This window comes from Astatotilapia calliptera, chromosome 2 (assembly GCF_964374335.1).
Source record: "Astatotilapia calliptera chromosome 2, fAstCal68.1, whole genome shotgun sequence".
Taxonomy (NCBI): Eukaryota; Metazoa; Chordata; class Actinopteri; order Cichliformes; family Cichlidae; genus Astatotilapia; species Astatotilapia calliptera.
The window spans coordinates 4,450,001-4,467,610 of NC_137423.1; the positions used below are offsets into that span (position 1 = coordinate 4,450,001).

The 17,610-nt window shown below is 36.8% G+C and overlaps 2 protein-coding genes across 9 annotated transcripts in view; both read right to left on the minus strand.

The window, feature by feature from the left end:
- The window catches only part of fam13b (family with sequence similarity 13 member B), a 69,539-nt gene extending 64,095 nt beyond the window's left edge, over positions 1 to 5,444 (minus strand). For all 8 annotated transcript variants that reach the window (XM_026182340.2, XM_080304492.1, XM_026182321.2 and 5 more), the window contains exon 1: positions 5,188 to 5,444. The gene's annotated coding sequence lies outside the window, so the exon portion shown is untranslated. The remainder of the gene's footprint in view (positions 1 to 5,187) is intronic.
- A 2,833-nt stretch (positions 5,445 to 8,277) lies between these two features.
- Positions 8,278 to 17,250, minus strand: cxcl14 (chemokine (C-X-C motif) ligand 14). The gene is made up of 4 exons (XM_026182352.2): positions 16,537 to 17,250; positions 14,644 to 14,749; positions 10,969 to 11,082; positions 8,278 to 9,113 (listed from the first exon to the last, which is right to left on the minus strand). Exons 1-4 carry the CDS (start codon positions 16,598 to 16,600, stop codon positions 9,098 to 9,100), a joined length of 300 nt encoding a protein of 99 aa, XP_026038137.1. The 5' UTR covers positions 16,601 to 17,250; the 3' UTR covers positions 8,278 to 9,097.
- Between the last annotated feature and the right edge of the window lie 360 nt (positions 17,251 to 17,610).

Sequence of the window (17,610 nt, forward strand, 5' to 3'; positions counted from 1 at the left end):
GTATTTCGCACTCAGACATGAGCAAAAAGATCAGCCAAGTCCTTCAAAGTGCAATGAGGACCTTGTTTTACTCCCCCCCCCCCCAACTCCATCTCTCTTTTTCATAGTTTTTCCCTTCATGGCACTCATCACTGATCTTTTAAAGATGATCAGTCAGATCTTTACACAAGACTGATTCTCTAGCATTCTCCAGAGATCAGTTTATACGTGGGACATTTAGTTTATACCAGACCCAAGTGCCATCTATCCCCCTCACCACTCTCCTTGCTGACCACTTCTGCAAAGTGTTATTTCATACCACAAGGAGCTTGATAACTTAATGCATTTTGTGTCAGTTTTTTAGTAGTGACAAACTGTACTTTCACATGACTTCCTGATTTCATAATTGCCTGACACAGCGATTTTTACTGAGCTGTTTACTGTCATTGAGGAAACAGCGATAGCTCCATGTTTGAGAGCACTTAGCAATTAAATACATACATGCCAAAAGGATCATACTAGTCATACCTGTTGATGGAAGTCCTAAAGCATGTACACATGGTATTTATCAAACCAAAGGGTGATTTTCATCATTTCCATCTATTCTCTATGTACAGTTAAAGTTCTGATATTCTTTGTTATTCAAGGTAAATGACAAAATATGAGGAAAAAAGCTTCTATGAGGGTTTTTTTCCCCTCATGTAGAAGCTTTCGTTTCTATAGCCACCCAGTGAACCATCTCCATTTACACAGTCTTTGAGCCAGGTCAGTGACACACAGCATGACACTGCCTTCGGGCAGTTTTGGTTTAATTTACAACAGAGGGCAGTGCTTTGGATTTCCTCAGCTTGTAGCTACATACTTTGATATTGCTACTCCTTTTCATGGGAGTTTGTTGTTGTCCATCACTGAGTACTTAGCTTTGTGCTTACACATGACATACAAACATACAAATGGTGTTTTCACCAATTCTACTAGTTATAAGTTACAAAGCATATTTGCTATATACGTGCTAACATAAACCAAATGAGATTTAATTTTGTAGCTTTCTGGTATTGCTCCAGCTTTAGCAAACTTTGGGGCATATTTAGTTTGGCTTGGGGCCCTATACACAGCATTTAAAAAAAAAAAAACATTCAATGACTAGGCAACAATAGTTTCACACTCCAGGCAGCTGTGTAATTTTGACACTGCTGTGTGTGCGTGTGTTTTTCCTTCCATATAAAAACTATGGGTCGTCTTACATGTATGTCTTATCTGACACTGTAGGAGGCTGGAGATTTCTGACTTTGTTGGTATGTGCATACGTGAGAGACTCCACATAAAGGGCTGCAGGTTCAGTTTAAGTACACTTAATGAGAATTTAATTTTTATTTGATTTCAGTATTAATAGTTAGTTATAAGTAGGTATAGTAGGTGACTAGAGGTAAAATAATTACTGTAATTATTAAATTTCCAGCTGTTAACATCTAGGCATCTCATGAAAAAAAAAAATACTAACTTATCCAATTATTCTTGAATGTGGCATATGGATCCTCTACTCAACCCAGTGAGCTACGCCACCACCCAGTCACTACTCATTCTTATTAGTGGATGACAACTTGAATATTTGAAATTCATACCGATTCCTGTCACAATATGACAAATTACTGCTTTTTCTCCTGTATTTAGGGCTTAATATGTTACACTCCACTCTAAGAGCCTCTAAGAGTAAGAGCCATTGTCACCATTTTTGGAAAATGTACAGTTTCATCCATCCATCTTACCCAACTTAGGGCTGGAACAGTTTTCATGTAGTGAGAGGTAAAGTACTCCCTAGGCAGGCGGCCTGTCTTTTGCAGGTCTAGCATAAATGGAAAGTCATCCCTTCATACTCACATACACACTTATAGCCATTTAGAATCACCAGTTAACCTAACATGCATGTATATGCACTGTGAGAGGAAACCGGTTATTAAAATTGATAAAATTGATAAAATTGATAAAATCACTGGAGGAGTAATAAAAATTTAAAATAGATTTTAACTGCAGTTCCACATTAAGTTAAAGTTAATGCAGCCCATTTCAAATCAATCACAATAAAATCATACTGATCAGTTTTTATTAGAGAGATGTTTGCGCTCCCATTATCTAGCTCATTTACACCAACAACTCCAGAACTCAACTCTAGAATGACCATAAAGCTGAATCAACACTTTGCTTAAACAGTTTCATCAAACATGGACAATTATAACCTTTATTAAGGTAGACTGTATTGGAGGACTGTTGTATAAGACCACTTGTAAAGTACTGTCAGATTAAATCCAAGGTGTTTTTACAGCAGCTAACTTTACAACTACTTTTATTTTTTCCACTGACCTGTATAGATCCACCTGTTGTTTCTTAGACACTAGTGTTTTGGTAACAGGTTATACTGTACTGAGAAGGCCTAAGACTAAAGTAGATAAAAATAATTCTTATTTTATATCTGAAGAGCTCAACACAATAAAGATTATCCAATCAGAACAGATTGGAAACAAATCAGAGGTTGCTTCGGTATTAAATTACTGCCAGGACAGTTTTGTGACATAAATAACATATAATCTAATTTTTTCAAGCTTTTAGTTTTTTAATAAACTAGTATCAAAAACAAAGATATCGTCTGGACAGCTTGTAACATAACTGTTAGAAGTCTTTCAGCCCTTTGTAACAATCCTGATATATATTTACCCATTATAAAATTTATAACATTGACTTCTGCAACTGATCAAGACCAATGCAAATGTTCTGTTGATATATTAGTATATCTCTAGTTATCAAAATGCCATCCCCATCATTTGGTTAGCTGATGATGTCACAGAACAACTCATTTTAATTCCCAATCAACTTAATCACATATATTTTCTAATGTAAATTTCATAAAAAGCTTTTCATAGCATAATTTGAAATCTAGTTAACTTGTTTTGTCTGACAAACAACAGAAATGTATCATTTACTACCAAAATAAAACAAAGCTTTTTATTGCAATTAAAAATCTCGAAGTCATAAATGGTATTTATGACTGCAAATTACGCAGTGCTGAGCAGTGTACCAGTCTTTCATAAATGCTGTACCAGTTAAAAGATACAACGCCCACCGTGTCCTTTCAAATAGCTTATATTATTATTTATCTTATTACTGCCATGGATACTGCTGAAGCGCATGAGAAGGGGGCTTTTATGACTGTACAGTCTTCTCACTCATAGTTCCTGTCCTATGAATCATACACATTATAAGGACAGCCATTACAAATCTGCAAATCTCTTCAACTGGGAACAATCCTAGGACACAAGTTGTCAAACAAACTATTTAATTAATAACTTCATATTTACACAATTATGCCGCTTAACAGCATACTGGGTAATTCCTCAAGGCTAAAACACTGTTTATCGTGACAAGTCCAAATGGAGTTTGTATCAAAGCTTTACAACAAAGACTTGCTATATATTGACTTTATTTAAAAACAGGGGCAAAGGTAGCATTGCAGCAAACATTTTATTTTGAATTTATTATGTACCATTTAAACACAGTTTTAAGACAGTTGAGCCCAACTGCTGATATTCAAGCCCCTGTTGATTGCCTATCAACTCAAAGCAGCTTTCTTCTCTGACCTCTGGCACAAACAAGGCTTTTTATCCAAAGAGCTTTTGCTCACTTGATATTTTCCCTTTTCCAGACCAGACTGAACTTCAAACTAGATTGTGAGAGCACTTGTTTTACTTGTGCACAGTACAGAGAGGTGTGTAGGAAAATACTCAGACTAGCCCATCTGGCACCAACAGTCAAACCAAGTTCAAAGTTATTGAAACCACTTTTCTTCCTCATTCTGATGCTAAGTTTAAACTTCAGCGGGTTGACTTGACAAAGTCTGCATGCCTGAATCCATTGAGTTGCTGCCATGTGACTTCCTAATTAGGTATTTGTGTTAATGAGCACTTTAAGAGGTATAACTAATAATTGTGAATGTGTATTATTTAGGTGCGCTGTAGTTTGAAATGTATTCGAACTAAAAGGGTTTTATAGAATTAACTCCTACAAGTCATGAAGTGAAAAAATTATTTGTTATTTTATATTTATTATTTGAACCTATATGGTAGGCACAGAAATAATATTACTAACAACATACCTGGATATACTGGTAAATTCCTCTTAACTAATGCCTTATTTATGACCTAAATTGGCCAAATATTTATGAATAATTGTGAATTACAGTCTAGTTTTCATACACATGGAAGTTCTTTTACTTATGCACACTATACAGTGTATGCAGAAGACCAACCCGTCATGCTTCTTGACATGTTGGCGGATGCCATTATGCAATCACCAAGACTTCAAAAAGCTCAGAAATAAACGTCAGCCTCTCATTTCAATGTAACGCCATTGCTGACGCAATTATTGCACATATACATATCCTCATCTGGATCAGCACAGCTTCGTATCAAATCATGTGAACCTAAGCATTGGCGAACATTCCAGCACACACAGTTAAATGAATCCGAGCAGGAAGCATCTGTGTCAGTGATGAAGCTTTCCAGAAATAAACAGAACAGAAAACGAAACCATCTACAACTCGGGAGAGCACGAATTCCAGGAACACAGATTTCAAAACGGTTTCCGTATAATCCTGTATAAAAAACCCGTCATAACCGGATGATTTTAAACTATCCTACCTAGCGCGACTCATATTCTTGATGCACAAGCAATATCACACAACTCCATAATTTATATATATTATCAAATGTACACAAAACTTTTTTTTTTTTTAAATCCATTGAGTGTTTTTTTTTTTTATCTTGCGGTACTGATAAAAGCCAACAAACACTCAATTATTTAGGAGTTTCTTTTTCTGTCTCCGAATTAGCTTGCCGTGCCTGCGGAGGAGCCACAGATGTGATGGAACTGCTATTCGGTGCTATCCGTTAGCCACTAGCTCACAGTGACCACAAATGTAGTCGCAAACGGGTTTAAGCCCCGCTGTGCGCTTTAATATTAGCCTCTACGTAAAGACACATATAGAGCAGATATATCATATCAGGTATACATGAGAAAAAAATGATATAAACACATAATAGAAATGGTCAGACAGAGTTAGCTTAGCAGGCTAGCATTAGTTAGCGTTTAAGATGCTGAGAGAACCAGAAGAAGAGCTGTTAGCAAGGAAAGCTAATCAGACGCTCCGGGGTACCTTACCAGGTCAAAACAAACAGGAAAGCGGAGCGAGATGCATTAATTTCTTGTTTCGTTTCTGAAGCCGACTTCTGGTGAGACGGTAACTTTGACGAGATCAAAGCAAATAATGTAGAAATATCGTCGGGAACATTGCAAAGACACTCGAAATTAATGTGGTTCCTGTTTTTTTGCTCAGACTGGCTCGGATGCCCGTTCGCAGGTCGTTGCTTGGAGAGACTCGCACACATACACACACACCCTCCAGGGACGAACCTGCCAAATACTGGCCCCGCCTCCTTTACTGTGAGCGCAGCAGGAGACAGCTGCCAAATACTGACCCCGCCTTGCAGACAGCTGTAGACTAGCAGAGACATCTTAAAACGCATCTGTGGCTGATTTCTTTATCTACTTATAACAGTAATAATCCAGTGTCAAGTATGTGTTATATATATATGTGTATATATATATAGACGATAGGAAATAGGTGCAGCGATTTACGCACAAATGTGAATGTGTAAACGTAAAAGTAAGTACAGTATGTAAGGCAAAAACACACTTGGGCTTATTTCTCTTTAGGAGGCACCTTGCTAGCGCAAAAACATTTTATTTGTGGCAAACTATGTTGTGTTTCACTTTTTTTGTATAACCAAATGTGTTTTTACAACATTCTGCTAGTAACAAAGTGACTAAAAATAGATTTCAAATTTGGTTTTGGCTATATTACACTATTGTGCAAGACTGGTTTTTCCCCTGAGTTGTGTGGCTTTTTTATACTTGAATGGCTTCACAAACAGTAGAAAATGTAAAAAATGCTCTGGTACAAGGAATGGACTGAAAATTAAAGAAAAAGCAGCCAATGTCTAAAGAAAGATTGTGAAATAATTTCAGAAAGCCTGGAGAACTGCTGCTCACTTTAAAATATTACATGGAAGTCTGGCTCCTTGGAAGCAAAAGAAAGGAGTGGCAAGAGACTTTTGCACAGTGCTGTAAATTCAGTCTAATAATCTCTTTTTTATATTTTAGAAATAATAAAGTACTATTGCTATTGTATGCTTAATAATGCAAAGATTCTTTTATTATTACTTGCATGTTAGATATGTGTTTGTTTTGTTTGTTTTTTCTCTTCCAGTGTTTTTGTACATTGCTTCTTACAAATAAAACTAATGAATAAATGTATAAACTAAAACCTTTAACTACATATACTTTAATAAGCACCCCTTTTTTCATATGCTGGCAGCATAATAAACCTGAGCCTTTACAACAAAGTCCACCCCATAAACTATATGTGTAACAATTGTAACCTTAAGGTCCACAAGTGTGCTTTTTTTTCTCGAGCTTTTATCTTCAATTTGCTGCGTTTCATGGCAGATAGAGTTTGTGCAGTTACATAAAGATAGTTGCAAGTTAATTAATCATTAAATGAATAGTTTATGTGCCTAAAAATAAAACACTGAAGTAATAGAGATAACATATGCTGTTATGAAAACGTAACCACTTTTAGAGATTTGTTAAAGTGAATAAAAGAGCATTACACGTATTTGATATCCAGCCTGCCTATACTGCACATAGTGACATGATAAATAAATGTACTATATTAGTTATGCATTATATTACTTAACATAAATGTATTTTATGTATAAATACAGTGGAGCAAAGTCACTTTCAGGATATTAAATGTGACTGAATGGGTATTTACCGCCACCTGGTGGAATAAGTTGTAAGAAAAAAAGGTTTCTTTGCTGTTTCAGTTGAACTACGATTCAATAATTCAATTAAATGAATTAAATACAAACACAAGCTGACACAAGCTCTATAGACACTCTATAGACACTTTATTGCTGTGTTTATTGTTTAACAATCTAAGGAAGGTCTAACAGTGAGCTTGGCGGGCTTCAAACACACACCCTCCAAGAATCTGTTACCAAAACAAGATTTAAATAGCAAAAAACAGCTATAATGCAGTAATACAACATACATGATGCTATAAAGTCTTAAGATGAATTTATTCTTTATTCTCAGTAACGTATAGGCTATATGTTTCCACTTCCAAAATGCTTCGTTACGTATGTATGTGTGTGTGTGTATGTGTGTGTATATATATATATATATATATATATATATATACATATATATATACATATATATATATATATATATATATATATATATATATATATATATATATATAATGTGCAAAAGGAATAATAATAATAATAGGAATAATAATATTCAAAAGGAAGAATGAGAGAATTGGTTAGGAGATACTGAAGTCATCCATATAGGACTATAGGAAAAAGAAAACCAATGAAAAAAAAACCATAATGGCCATACAGCTTAAATTGTTGTGAGTGTTGTCTTCTGTGTGGGCAGTAATTGTAATTCAGACTCTTGGAAGATTCAGCCAAATCGTCCCTAGCAAAGCATTACTTTTCCAATGCCTTTCTAACATCAAAATAACACAAACTCCATCATAAATGACAATTCTGATAACAGCCAACATTTCCTCCATCAATATATATATATATATATATATATATATATATATATATATATATATATATATAAATCATACAACAAAAAGAAGACATACAAAAGAAACTTTTTTCTATGTAACCAAATCTTGCTATAGTTCATTCTTTTGTGCCACTGAGCTTCCTTATTGTCCATAAACTAGTAAAAAACACACCAGTAAGCCAGACTATTTCACTGGGCAGAGTTTGAAACTATTGATAATGTCACTGTAATTTCCTTTTGCTTTACTGTTGTAGGTGCAGTAAAGCCCAGAGCACATTTTACTTCTGTCTGACAAATATTTCCTAAAATTATTCTAATTATTATTATTTTATATTTTCAGCAGGCGTTAAAGAGTTTAAATAGGTTTTAAAATCAAGATGGTGTCTACTGGTGCTATCGCAGGCCTGCCTCATCTTTTTAAGGATGCCACGATATGTAGGTCAGTTAAAAAAATATTTCAACCAGTGTGAAAATATGGAAACATATAGTCATTCGTCATAAACAGCTAGGATTCTTATATTCTTAGTGTACTTACTAATGACCTATTTGGACAATTTCCAATAAACAGACTGTAGCAGTGATGGCACAGATGACCTGTTTGATTTTTTTATATTTATTGAATGTGCACTCTGAAGGTTAAGTATGAGAACAGTTTGCAAAAAAAATAGATTCAGTTGTCCCTCTGAAGATGAATTTTTATTAAGATGGAAACAGTTAAAACACTCACAGATGCGTACACACACACACACACACACACACACACACACACACACACACACACACACACACACTGACTGTCGGACCTCCATAATCTGTCTGAATAAAAACAACTTCTGTATAAAATATAATCACACACTGACTGACTCTCCTCTACAGATACAGAGAATCTAATTTATGGAGAACCTTTATCCCATTATTTCAACTGCGCCCTTGTAGCCAAACCTTATACGCTGATTATATAAATATACCTGTCATACTGAATAGGATACGGAAAAGTGGAAACTGCAATGATTAAACACCAATACACTGTATTTTTAAGAGAAATATTTGCCTTTCCTCAGAATTTCTTTTTCTTGCACATTTTTCACCAAAGCCAAAACAAAACAGAAGCCCCTTTGAATAACAACCATACAACTGTTTGAACACAGATGGCGTTGTCCACAATTTGACAAATATAACTACAGTGGCAAAGACTGGAGTGGTGAGTGACTGTAACTACACTGATGGCCAACTAAAGCGAGCCCACCAGCCTATGTACAAATTGTAGATATCTCTTGATGCGCTTGACAGATCTCAGGCAGAAGAAGTAGAAGTACAGCTTCAATGCAGATTACATCTTGTACTTCACAAATGTAGTCCTGGTGGAGTTGGTGTCCTTTGTTTGTCTCACACGATCCTTGTGTTGAGAGCGACGGTGTTATGCTTCATACACCCTGTGGAAAACAAACATATATCTCTTACGAGATTTGCTCCTTTGGTTGCAAACAATGTAGGTTTTTTTTCAGCCTCCTAAAAAAGGTGTCTCTGTTTGAGTAGCGATCAAATGTTTACATGTAGTACGAACATGACTTTAATGCTTCTGTAACCAACAGTGTCCCTTAGAAATGCTGTTTTTGAAAAAATACGTCCAGAGGACTTTTGTCTAAGACCTGACTCTGACCTCTGAAGTTAAAAAGACTAGTTTTAACAAAACAAATCAATAAAGCATAACATCTTTATTGATAGCCACTGGATATGGTTTCAGCCCGGAGTCAGGGATAAAACTTGAAAAACTTTATGTGCATATGTTTATGAGTGGTTTATGCATTGCTTCTTAATGAAATGACAAAGAAGATATAACATGGTAATAATAATGGTGATAATGCTTTATTAGGTACGCCTGTTTAGGTGATTGTTAATGCATATCTAATAATATCTAATCAGCCAATCACATGGCAGCAATTCACTGAATTTAGGCATGTAGACATGTCCAAAATAACCTTATAATGCTCAAACTGAGCATTAAAATGGGGAAGATGATTGTTAGTGCTGGTGCGGGCTGGTTTAACTAGCTCAGAAACTGCTGATCTACTGGGATTTTCCCACAAAACCATCTCAGGGTCTGTAGAGGCTAATCCAAAGGGAAACATTCAGTAACAGTTCTCTAGGAAATACTGGCTTGTCAGAAAAGAATAGCCTGACTGCTTTTAGATGATAGCAATGCAGAAGTAAGTCAAATAACCATTAGTTACATCAAATGTTGTTTGTGAAGTTTTGTAAACATTTGACAATATATATAAGTTATGGAGCTGTGCCATATTGTAAATACATGAAATGTTCTTCAGATTCTTACTTTTATTTACTTTAACAAATCTCTAAAAGGGGTTAAGTTTCCATAACAGCATATGTTATCTCTGTTACGTCAGTGTTTTATGTTTAGGTATATAAACTGGTACATTTATGTAACTGCACAAACTCTATCTCCCATGAAAGGCAGCAAATTGGACATAGAAGCTAAAAAAAGTACACTTGTGGACCTTAACTGTAACACCGATAGTTTATGGGTTTGACTAAGCTAACTCTGTCTGACTTACGTATTTATATAATTTTTTCTCATGTGAACCTGATAGATGACCACTAGATGTCAGTAGAATGCAGATCACGCTCAACTTAATTCTGTTTTGTTACGCCTACCAATGCAAGAGTAAAATCCTTGCTATGGTGGCCTCCATAGGACAAACAATTCTAGCTGCTGTTTATCTGTAGTGAGTGTAGGCTGTCATTCTGCTTTCACCTCAGCTGACAACATGGATCTAACATTTTTGGACTGGGACTCTTAGCGACACTTTGTCTCTGATAAACAGAAGGAAATGTGATTTTCAGGGCACTCGAGCCTAACATTAGCTGGCATAATGTTAGCTTATACCCAGCTGCTGTTGTTTTTTTTATTCAGGTTGTTATCATCTGTCCAGGGATGGGAAGGTCACGTGTCTACTCTGCTACCATAAGTAAATGTGACAGTATTTGGAATAAATAAATGTGTTCATGCACGGTTTCGTTCAGATACAGGAAGAGGATGACATTTTATCTAGTCTTATTTATTTATTTATCTAGGCCACGTGTTTGTTCTGTGTACTATGAATTAATTGATTCTAAGTTTGTAAAATGTTTAGATGTTTCGGTTTGTGAAAATCAATTTGCTGAAATATATAATTACACATTAAATAACCTAACAACACGACTGACTGTACTTTTAACTAACATCACCTGATTTTTATTTATTTATTTATTTTGGTGTTAGGCTATTACCTGTGCTTGTCCTTCCAGATGCGGAACCATTTGACCAGGTTCTTAGTGCTCTGAAGTTTGGGATGAAGACAGTACTCCTGCCCCTTGAACCGAGACACATTCTCCATTGTCACACTGAGAACAGGAGCCGAGAAGAAGCAAAGGTTAAATACTGATTTTAAAAAACACAAAACATGACATGTAGGTTTTCCAGTCTGTATCAAGTACACATGTACTCTTGAACACTCTTATTTATTCCTATAAAAATTAAAAAAGATTTTTAAAATGTGCAAAAAGTTATTTTTGCACATGTGGCTGCCAGCTATTCAGTAAGATCGCTTTTAACATTTCAATGACTACATCACTTGTGAAAAAAATAATATAGTGGCCCTAAAGGCCAAGCACTTACCGGAATCTGACTGCTATCATATCATGACAACAAAAATGGCTAGTGAGTAAAATAAGAACATTTCACAATGAAAGTTTTCAGTTTGACTTGGAGGGTTAAGTTCAGCTTAAGAACTCAAGGCACAACTTCATTGGAGTAAAAACACTGTTGTGAGCAAGTCAAACCATCTGAAAGCCAGTCTGAGTCTGCTGAATAGAGACTGGTTAAGGAGTAAGACATCTGACATGTTTTTGCCCCAAATTTTAGTGGCTATTCTAAGCTGCCTCCAATAACATTTCCACAGCTGAATGCCCTCCGAATTCAAAAGATCCGCTTGCACAGCTTTGCCAGCTTTTTTGGCAATGAAGCAATATTATGGAGCTGCCACTTAAAAATGTGACATCTAAGCTCATTGAATCAGTTCATCTGTCTGTTATGCTCTGCTTTTGGCAACGACAGAGACAGACTGCCTGTATGTGGCGTATTCAGATGAAAGAAGCGAGCGTGGTAAATATAAAAAAACAAAAGACCCACCATGCTAGGGGGCCTCACTATCCAGTGACACACTCAAAGGCTCAGCAAACCATGAATGCTAAATGACTTGACTGCAAAGGAACTTGACTTTTGATTCGAAGGCTGTATTCAGTGGTTATAAAGATTAGATTAAAGAGTTTTGCCTCTATTTTCCTGCCCATTTGGTTGTCCCTTTGTTTCACAATTGATGCCTTAGTTAGATAGCTCTGTGTTCTTTCTTTTGGAAGAACTGAGTTCTGAGTGTGTTTGATGGATAGAACATGAAACTTCCTGTGTATATTGCATTTAACCTAATTACCGTGATCGTTTGAGCTTTGGTTCCGACTCATTATCATTCACCTAGGTAGCTGAAGCACAGCCACTGACTGAAAACTTCCGTGAGTTATAAGGACATTAGAAAAAGGAAGGTGAAGATGAATGAAGTCCAGGGAAAAGACAGAAAATTGAGAGGACAGGTAGGAATAGGGAGATGGTATATGGGGCTCCTAGGTTGTGCATGTTTGTGGTTAGGAGTGGCTGCTGAGAATGCCAAACTAAGCGCTGTAAGCCAAACGACCAAAGTGGGGACTCTCTTGCTCATTTCTCTCCCACTCTCTTTCTTTCTGTTGCTTTCCGGAGCCTGCTGAGACTCATTTTTCACCAGGCACTAACGGCTGGTGGGCCCCATCTCATGCTAATAGAGCAACCTTGAATGATGACTGTGTGGCGCGTAACACCCTCACAGAAAAACAGACCTGTGAGGTGATGCAGACCAAATACAATATAATGCTTCTGACAGGTTTGTTCTTTTGGAATGCACACACAATTTATTTCTTGACTGACTTGATGTGTGACTATACATCATCCCTCCGCTTTGCAGCTGTATTCCTCCGCCAGCCAGTTACGTTGCAGTTCATGTATAAAATATGTAAGGTAGGAGTCATGAATTCAAATAGCCCTTTTCAGCCTTTATCATGAGTGATGACTTTTACAGAGTGTTAAATTTATTAGTATTTACAGTGTAAATTCTTGAGTTAAGCCCCAAAATGTTTTTTGTGAGGTTAGAGTGACCATAACCTCTGACCCTCAAAATGTAATCAGCTAAGCTAATATTTGGCTCAATTTTTAAGAAATTCCCTTAAGGCGTTCAAGAGCACATCACATTCATAAAAATATAACGTTCGGATAGATGGAGACAACATCTAACAGCTATTTTGTAACTATTCAGCACTTGAAAGGTGAAATTTTCAAATGAAATTTGAAACACTGATTAACACACTAAAATTTTCAAATATTATAATTTCTTTGCTGTACTCAACAACAACCGATTACCATAAAGTACTCATTTCGGAAGGGCATCTGTAATAAGATGAATGATTTTAATAGTATAAATGTACTTGGAGCTTAAATAAATTATTAATGATAAAACAAAAACAGAACAACAGCAAACTTAAAACTTAATAATCAATTTTACTTAATTAAAATTGCTATAAAAGCAGCAAATTGTGAGATAAGAGGACCTAGTTTTCTGTTTAAAATCAATTGATATGATAAACTGACTTAAATGGTTGGATATTATCTCAAACCTTTTGTAAAAAGTAGAATACACTTTGAGCATAAAAATCTGTCCACACATCACACAGCCTGTGTCCTCTGTGTTATATTGTAATGTGGCAGCAGGTGGCAGCAGAGATTGTGCATTGAACACCAAGCAGAGTCCCAGGAGGCTGACATAACATCCCCATCTGCTGTGCCTTCATTTAGCTTTGAAGCAAAAACTTAAAAAAAATGAAACGCACACAGCGTTTTATAGTTTTTTATTGGCTTGTGTGGGGCTTCATTCACATCAACTGAAATCATGTAGTACAGACTGTACGCATAATATGAATGTATTTATAAATTTCAGGTGAGAGTGTCTGTCTTAAAGCGCTACAGGTTACTTCTTTTGAAATATAATTCATAGGAGAAGAATCAGTTCATGGTGCATTCCTCAGTAGCTCAAAATGAGCATATTAGCTGTATGTGTGCTTGAACTTTGACCTGAAAGGTTAAATGTCTGATGGCAGAGAGAGGCAGAAAGATCAAGCACTGATCTGTGATTTAGCCCATTTTTTATTGTTTAAGTACAAATAGTCTTTTGAACACAGAAGCATTACATTATTCTTACATTAACTAGACTTTAATAGATTAATAGATAGATTAATGGACTGCATCATTATGTGATGCTTACATCTCACACTGCCCATGATGTCTGAATTTACAAATAAAAGTCTGGAAATGTTCATGCTTGAGTAATTGAACATTGTGGAATGTCCTGGAAATCGCTGCTTTCTTCATCCCCTCCTTTTCAGGTAATAAATCATCCCCACCTCCTGTCTACAGGGAGTAATTAAATTATCAGTTTATCGCGCTGCAAATCTTTCAGAGTGTTTTAGGCACCAACGAAAGGGTGTTCTCAAAATGTGAGCGCGTCAGCTGAATATGTTTACAGTATGTTGGAGTATCATTATGCTTCAGGAACGGCTTTAAATATGCTGGTAATCTGCTAATTGTATGATTTGTATTCAAAGCATGTGCAGAGTACACGCTGGAAGAAAAAGGGGATGAATAACCAGAGGAAAGGGGGGAAAACAGGGAACACAGGTAAGCAGGTAGGAAAATGTCAAGGGATTAAGCAAAAAGAAGAATGTAAAGTAGGAATAAGAACTGAGGAAAAAAGCAGAGAGAGAAACGAGAAAATGCAGAAATGACATATGGAGAGTGACACACTGAAAGAGAATCAGAGTCTGACTCACAATATCATCTTCTCCTGGCAGAACGGGTGTTTGGGTTTGATCTCCAGCTTCTGTACATCCTTGTATCGGATCTTGGGCCCTTTTCTGGTGCACCTGCACTTGTAAGCTGTTGAGAAATATAATGCACACATTACACTGCTAAGACACAAATCTAATAAACTTGTCATGCAAGCTCAATTACTTCCAGTCAGACTGACAGGTATTTAACTGACAGGGAAGTTAATTCTTTGCGATCTGACGGCAAACTGGCGTGGAATCACAACGAAGTATTCCCGCTTTATCTTTGAATTATAATTCAAAGGACAAGTGGGTGTTATCTGTTTCTATATTTATATCTGGCAACACACAGCTGAAATTCCATGCTTTTACTTAAGTCACAGTCAAAGGCACATTAAAATAGAAATATAATTTGGCATGCAGTTAGACCCCTTTTTATATTAAGCATGACTAAAATGGAAACATCTGTGTAGAGAGGAAATTGGCTTGAATTCCACACTGTACGAGTTTTATGCTATTGCTGATTGTTCACTGCACATCAGCAAAATTAAACATGCTGCATTTATCCCGTTAAGCTCAGACGATGCATGGGTTCCTAAAGGTCTTACTGCCTTGCACGAAGAACTTGAGACTTCAGCTATCCTGTATTTATCTCACTATCATGTTGCTTCTCTATCAGACACTAATTTTATAAAATTCCTGCACTACAAGCACTAAGGGAGAGTCTATGCACCTCTTTAATTAAAGCTACATGTCATCTTACTTCTGAAGCATACATATATATTTAATAATGTCTGTCCATCATCTTCTGATCAACTTAAAATGATGCCTGTTCAGGGCAAGTTTTCTAGCTGTAGTAGTGAATATATTACACAGAGGAAATTCGTTTTGCTGGGCTGTATATTTGTGATGGGAGGTGATGACCTGGATAGTCCAAGGTTTCCCTCATCCATCATCTGCTATCTGTCCAGACCGCCAGGCACTAAATCTGTCACAAGCCCCCACAGTGGAGCGCGACTGAGCACCAACATATCAGACAACAAAGGCCAATAAAAATGGGCAAACACTGGTGTTACTATATTGTCAAAGGCAAACAGCTTCACCACTTTACACACTGAACTGAAAGAGATGCCCGTTAAACCTGTTCTCAAATGATGTATATGTTTACTTTCATATCTATATGGTGGGAAAGACGTTATACAAAAAGTCAGTTTCCATCAGAATATAATAATGCTCCTGGCAAATACAGACAAAGTTTTCCCATAAAGTTTGACAGCTGCAGACACGAAAGGAGAATGAAACTATGATACAGAAAGAAAAATGCATTTTAAATAATTATGTAAAAACTAAAATTGGAATATTTTACTGTTAATTTAGTTACATAAGGGTGGCTTCGCTTGTCTTGCCAGACGCTGTATGTCCCAGGGGGCTGTTCAGGGTGCAAGGACGCTTGCCAACATAAGGCTCATCATAACAGCAGATTTCTTACACCAGAGTGGTATTCATTATTACAGTTCAGCTCCAAGATCTCAGTGTTTATGGATACTAGGAAACAAACAAAGTGCCTAATTGAGTGCACACTACTGCTAACACACTGTTTATGCCGACCTAAATTCATTTTTGGAGCACAGGCATGCAAGCAAACGCACCACTGAGTCCCTTCAGCAAAGTTGACTTCAGCTGTTGACTCTGGTTTCAAACAAACTCTGCACAGCATGAGTTGATTCCTCAATCTTTCCTTTCACGAACACAACACAACACACCAGGCGTTTGCTTTCACCTCCCACCTATTTTCGACCTACCGATAATTGTTCAGTTATCACAGCTTAAGCGCCGCACAGCCCATTTTGAAAAATGACAAACTTTAACTAAGATAAACAGGAAAAAAGTGTTTACCTTCTGCGCTCAGGCAGCATAAGGCCACCACTAACAAAAGCAGCACCGTCGTGCACCCACGCATGTCTTCACAAGTCCAAAAAGATTTTTTAAAAAAAAAGAAGTTCCTCAAAACCCGAGCCTTGCAAAGCAGTAAATACTGAAATATCAACAAAAAGTCTTTCGATATGTAGATAGCATCCACTACTGGGAGGCAGACGTGAAGAGCAATGGGGATTTCAGCTTTTTGGGGTCCCTTTGGAGCACTGATTGTGCAACTCCGTCTGTGCGTCCCGAGCGCTTGGATGAATCTCCAATCACTCGTTTAGGTCTCTCTCTCCCCGTCGCTTGCTGTGGAGAGGCAGGCAGCAGCTCTTTTAAAAGCTGCCCGCTATCCCATTCTCATTAATATGCACGACCAGACAGCGAATCAAACACTTGTTGTGTCCTGCGAGGGAGAAGTGGAGAACGTGGAAAGGGAGGGAGGGCAGAAAAAAAAACAAAAGTGCACGTATTGTTCACCAAAATCTGGAAGGATGACGTCTGCTGGTCTGTTCGTCTCTTGTCCTGATTTCAGGCTGACAGACAGAAAACTTGGTGGAATGAAGAAAAACGCCACAATGACAGCAACAACAGAGCCAAGACAAAGGAAAAGTTCCTCCTCGCTGACAGGACAGTGAAATTGAAGGCTGACGTGTACGAAAATACGTTACCCAACACACATTGTGGGTCAGTGAAGGCAACATTTAAGGATCAGAGACTTAAATTGAAGAAAAAAAAAATCCGTGTTGTTGGCTAAAAACTGACCGGTAAAAATCACATGTTTAAGAATATATATGCTCAAGAGATTCAATTCATTTGCTGATAGAAGACTGTGAATTTTTTTAAGCATACACGCACATTGAAATCGTGGAGTATATTATTTTTCTCATTATTTTTTCCTCAATCAGATGTAACCTATAACATAATAAATATTGATCAGTTTAGAGAAAACATTAAAAAAGCTGGATTTCCCTCGCCTGACGTCAGCATCTAGAAAGAAAACTGGACTGATTCGTTTCAAAAGCCATTGTCACGAAAACGTAATGAAAGTCT

Bases quoted from the DNA above. Each gene is read 5' to 3' on its own strand.
- cxcl14 (XM_026182352.2), bottom strand. From the start codon at position 16,600: ATGCGTGGGTGCACGACGGTGCTGCTTTTGTTAGTGGTGGCCTTATGC. The intron at 14,750-16,536 runs GTAAACACTTTT...ATTTCTCAACAG, and splicing joins ATGCTGCCTGAGCGCAGAAG to CTTACAAGTGCAGGTGCACC. The intron at 11,083-14,643 runs GTGAGTCAGACT...TCCTGTTCTCAG, and splicing joins TGCCAGGAGAAGATGATATT to TGTGACAATGGAGAATGTGT.